This window comes from Pempheris klunzingeri, chromosome 23, assembly GCF_042242105.1.
Source record: "Pempheris klunzingeri isolate RE-2024b chromosome 23, fPemKlu1.hap1, whole genome shotgun sequence".
NCBI lineage: Eukaryota > Metazoa > Chordata > Actinopteri > Acropomatiformes > Pempheridae > Pempheris > Pempheris klunzingeri.
In genome coordinates, this window is record NC_092034.1 from 531,644 (window position 1) to 536,643 (window position 5,000).

The 5,000-nt window shown below is 51.9% G+C and overlaps 1 protein-coding gene across 3 annotated transcripts in view; it reads left to right on the plus strand.

The window, feature by feature from the left end:
• cnga1b (cyclic nucleotide gated channel subunit alpha 1b) overlaps positions 1-5,000 on the plus strand; it is a 15,567-nt gene that overhangs the window by 10,291 nt on the left and 276 nt on the right. For 2 of the 3 annotated variants that reach the window (XM_070855276.1, XM_070855274.1), the window contains 8 exons: positions 388-562; positions 1,532-1,668; positions 1,754-1,926; positions 2,883-3,008; positions 3,143-3,295; positions 3,384-3,615; positions 4,191-4,366; positions 4,440-5,000. The exon at positions 4,440-5,000 is cut by the window's right edge and continues 276 nt beyond it. In XM_070855276.1, coding sequence (XP_070711377.1) covers positions 388-562; positions 1,532-1,668; positions 1,754-1,926; positions 2,883-3,008; positions 3,143-3,295; positions 3,384-3,615; positions 4,191-4,366; positions 4,440-4,649 — 1,382 coding nt within the window. In that variant the 3' untranslated portion in view covers positions 4,650-5,000. The remainder of the gene's footprint in view (positions 1-387; positions 563-1,531; positions 1,669-1,753; positions 1,927-2,882; positions 3,009-3,142; positions 3,296-3,383; positions 3,616-4,190; positions 4,367-4,439) is intronic. The other variant, XR_011585962.1, reaches the window with a different exon arrangement.

Genomic DNA, 5,000 nt, shown 5'->3' on the forward strand with positions numbered 1-5,000 from the left:
ACACACACTCACACACACACACACACACACACACACACACACACACTCACACACACACACACACACTCACACACACACACACTCACACTCACACACACACACACACTCACACACACACACACACTCACACACACACTCACACACACTCACACACACTCACACACACACACACTCACACTCACACACACACACACACACACACACACACACACACACACACACACACACACTCACACTCACACACTCACACACACACACACACACACACACACACACACACTCACACACACACACACACACACTCACACACACTCACACACACACACACTGACAGATTGTTTGACGGATGCACAGATACATGAATGTAAACATGGTGTGTGTGAGCAGGCTACCTGGAGCAGGGGCTGCTGGTGAAGGACGAGCAGAAGCTGCGTGAACGCTACATGAAAAGCACCCAGTTCAAACTGGACATGGTCTCCATGATCCCCACCGACCTGCTGTACGCCGTCTTCGGCTTCGCCTACCCAGAGATCCGCCTGAACAAGCTGTTCAGGTTCAACAGGTACACACACACACACACACACACACCACACACACACACACACACACACACACACACAAACAGATGTTTGGACCATCAGAGTTTATGATTATTTGATTTTATAGTTAAAACTACTCAACATTCTGTAAATGGTGTTTTATACTTTTTTCATTCCACAAAGACCTCCTCTGATTGGTCAGGTTCAGTCAGGACCCTCCTCTGATTGGTCAGGTTCAGTCAGGACCCTCCTCTGATTGGTCGGGTTCAGTCAGGACCCTCCTCTGATTGGTCAGGTTCAGTCAGGACCCTCCTCTGATTGGTCAGGATCAGTCAGGACCCTCCTCTGATTGGTCAGGTTCAGTCAGGACCCTCCTCTGATTGGTCGGGTTCAGACAGGACCCTCCTCTGATTGGTCAGGTTCAGTCAGGACCCTCCTCTGATTGGTCAGGTTCAGTCAGGACCCTCCTCTGATTGGTCAGGTTCAGTCAGGACCCTCCTCTGATTGGTCAGGTTCAGTCAGGACCCTCCTCTGATTGGTCAGGTTCAGACAGGACCCTCCTCTGATTGGTCAGGATCAGTCAGGACCCTCCTCTGATTGGTCAGGTTCAGACAGGACCCTCCTCTGATTGGTCAGGATCAGTCAGGACCCTCCTCTGATTGGTCAGTGACCCCCTTCCTGGTGTATCTTCCTCTAAATGGACCATCACTGACTAAATGAACTGAAGAAGACTGTAAACTAGAGACTGAGAGCAGAAACTGTTCACTGAGCTGATAAATCATTTCCTCATTGACTTCCATCCAATCAGACTCCTGTGTGGAGCCGGTGGAGTCGCCCCCTGCTGGACACTAGAGAGGAAGCAGCTTTAAGGCTTCAGTCTTACTTAGTGTATTTCTGTACTGAGGGACCTTCAGTCAAAGTGTCCACTGACAAACAGGCTCTGAACTGTTTTTGTTCAGTGTTTCCTTGTTCACTGTGTTTGTGTATTTCAGGATGATGGAGTTCTTCCAGAGGACGGAGACCAGGACGAACTACCCCAACGCCCTCCGCATCTCCAACCTGGTGATGTACATCGTCATCATCATCCACTGGAACGCCTGCCTCTACTACTCCTTCTCCAAGGCCATCGGTGGGGCTGCTGCTCGCGCCCTTTCACTTCCTGACGGTTTCCGTCCCAACGCCGCTCACCCTTTGGTCTCGTCCCGTCCCGGCAGGTTTTGGCTCCGACAGGTTCGTGTACCCCGACCCCGCGGACCCGGAGTTCGGTCGCCTGGTGAGGAAGTACGCCTACAGCATGTACTGGTCCACGCTGACGCTCACCACCATCGGAGAGACGCCGCCCCCCGTGGAGAACTCCGAGTACATCTTCGTGGTCACTGACTTCCTGGTGGGTGTGACATTTGGGTCTTTACAGCATGAAAGCTTCCATGAACTCATGACAGCGTGATGCATCTTAAATGATGTCACGGTAACAAACGGAGAGCTTCATACTTCTGCTGCGTCCCAGTGTCTCACAAACACCCTGTGAGGGATGCTGCAGTTCTACTTCTGAGACTTTGAGCACCTTTTGGTCACTCAGGTAAAATCTGAAATACAGGATTCGTGCTTGTACTTGAGCGTCACTGTGCTCGTATCAATACATTCACTTTAAGGTTCATTTTCTCATTTGTAAACCTGGTCCCTGGTTTTACACATCTACCAGACTCCATTGACAAAAACAGTCATTTTACCTCATGGAACACGGAAGTTGATCGTCAATCGCTGTCTCGATCAGTTAGTTTGTTTGTGTTAATGTGCGTCGCACAAATATTGTGTCGCATCAGAATTAACCCTTTAAATCATCAAACGTACACAGTAACACAGACACACTGACTGATGGAGGCAGCAGCTCCTGTGTCCTGTTCTCTAGAATCCCTGTTTTAGTGAATGTAGTCTGGTGTGTGTGCTGTTTGTGGTTAAACCAAAAGGATCTTCCAGGTCTCTCTCTGTAGGGATCCTTTCCATGATGCTGTCACACACTTAGAATAACACTCTGAGCCTGTCAGTGGATCAAACAAGCTCTTTTAGTGGACCTACTGTGATCAGGTGCAGTTGTCCCAAAGGATCACGTTGCAGCCATTGCAGCCCGTTTGGTGGCTGCTGGCTGAGGTGATCTACTGGTGATCTACTGGACCAGTTCCAACACTTTTACTACCTACCAGTCACTCAGACACCAGGATGAGGACACAGAGGATCAGGGTTTGAGTAATTTTTGAAAGAGCATGTGGAGAGCGTCTCCTGCTCCCCCCACCTTAAAACAGCGTGCTGTGGTTTCTGAGCCTCCTCGTCTTCTTCCTCCTCCAGGTGGGCGTGTTGATCTTCGCCACCATCGTCGGTAACGTCGGTTCCATGATCACCAACATGAACGCCGCCAGAGCCGACTTCCAGGCTCGCATCGACGCCATCAAGCAGTACATGAGCTTCAGGAAGGTCAGCGAGGCGCTCTGCATGTGTCTGCTTGCTGTGATACAAAGTGATGAAGACGTGTGAACGTCTGGGGCTGTCGGATGAATGCTGACCATCGGGACCTGTCTCCCCCCCCCCCCCCCCCCCCCCCCCCACAGGTAACGAAGGACCTGGAGAAGCGGGTGATCAAGTGGTTCGACTTCCTGTGGACCAATAAGAAAGCCGTGGATGAGAGGGAGGTGCTGAAGTACCTGCCCGACAAACTCAGAGCAGAGATCGCCATCAACGTCCACCTGGACACCCTCAAGAAGGTCTGCCCCCCCCCACAGCCCCCCCCCCCTAAAGTCCCATTGAAGTGAGTGAGAAAGCAGCAGGTGTGTGTTGTGTGTCGCCCGGCAGGTGCGTATCTTTGCGGACTGCGAGGCCGGCCTGCTGGTGGAGCTGGTGCTGAAGCTGCAGCCGCAGGTCTACAGTCCTGGAGACTACATCTGCAAGAAGGGCGACATCGGCAGAGAGATGTACATCATCAAGGAGGGGAAGCTCGCCGTAGTCGCCGACGACGGCATCAAGCAGTTTGTCGTCCTGAGTGATGGAAGCTACTTTGGCGAGATCAGCATCCTGGCGATCAAAGGTAAACAACTCTTCACCATGAAGGGGATTAAAGGGCCACTCCACTGTTTCTACCCATGATCCTCTCTGTCCTCATCCTGGTGTCTGAGTGACTGGTAGGTAGTAAAAGTGTTGGAACTGGTCCAGTAGATCTCCTCAGCCAGCAGCCACGCTCTCTGCACACACACCAGACTCCATTCACTAAAACAGGGATTTTAGAGCTGCTGCCTCCTTCAGTCAGTGTGTGTGTGTTACTGTGTGTCACACAGATGTTATGTTGGATCCAAACGAACCTTTGAAATACCAAAATCACACCAACCAACAGAGACATTGACTGCTGTGTAAAATTAGTGTTTTTATCAATGGAGTCTGGTGGTTTTGAAGCGAAAGAGAGAATGATGTATTTAATGTTTTATTGTGTGAACTGAAGTGAATAAATTGGATCCAAACGAACCCTTTAAATCACCAAAGTGTCACAGTAACACACTGACTGATGGAGGCAGCAGCAGAGCAGCAGCTCTACAATCCCTGCTTTAGTGAAGGCCTGTTCTTCTTAGTGCTGGTGGTGTTCATTCAGTCCCTCCTCTTCCTCATCAGGCAGCAAGGCAGGAAACAGGAGGACGGCCAACATCAGGAGCATCGGTTACTCCGACCTCTTCTGTCTCTCCAAGGACGACCTGATGGAGGCGCTGACGGAGTATCCCGACGCTAAGGCCATCCTGGAGGAGAAGGGCAGGCAGATTCTGATGAAGGACGGCCTGCTGGACCTGGAGGTACGGTCACGCGACCCAAACCAGGCCGAGCTGCCGTAAACCCACGCTAACGACCGCTCTGGTCCTCCTCTAGGTGGCGGCGCAGGGCCCGGACCCCAAGGAGATCGAGGAGAAGGTGGACCGGATGACGAGCGTGCTGGACGGCCTGCAGACGCGCTACGCCCGCCTGCTGGCCGAGCACGACGCCACGCACAGCAAGCTGAAGCACCGCGTCACCAGGCTGGAGGGCAAGCTGGTGCCGCCGCCGGCCGCCGACGCCCCGCCCCCAACACCTGAGTCATAGGCACCCGAGGACGGAGGAGAGCAGGAGGGGGAAGACTGGGCTGTTTGATTGTAGAGCCGGGGTTCGCCGGGCGGGTGGAGAGCAGGAAGTCAAATTGGCCGAAACTGAAAATATTCTATAAATATTGTATTTAGTTTTCCAGAATTCAGACTCTGCTCCTTGAATCCAGGTTCACACCTGAATCTGAATCTGAGACACCAGGTTTGAGTTCTGTTGTATGATTCCTTTAATTATTGTTTTCAGGTAGTTAACTGATCTGGTTAATCGTTCTGCTTCATGAGCCGCACCGACAGACCGATCGAGCTTCAGGACACCAGAGAGAGAGAGAGAGAGACAGAGAGAGAGAGACAG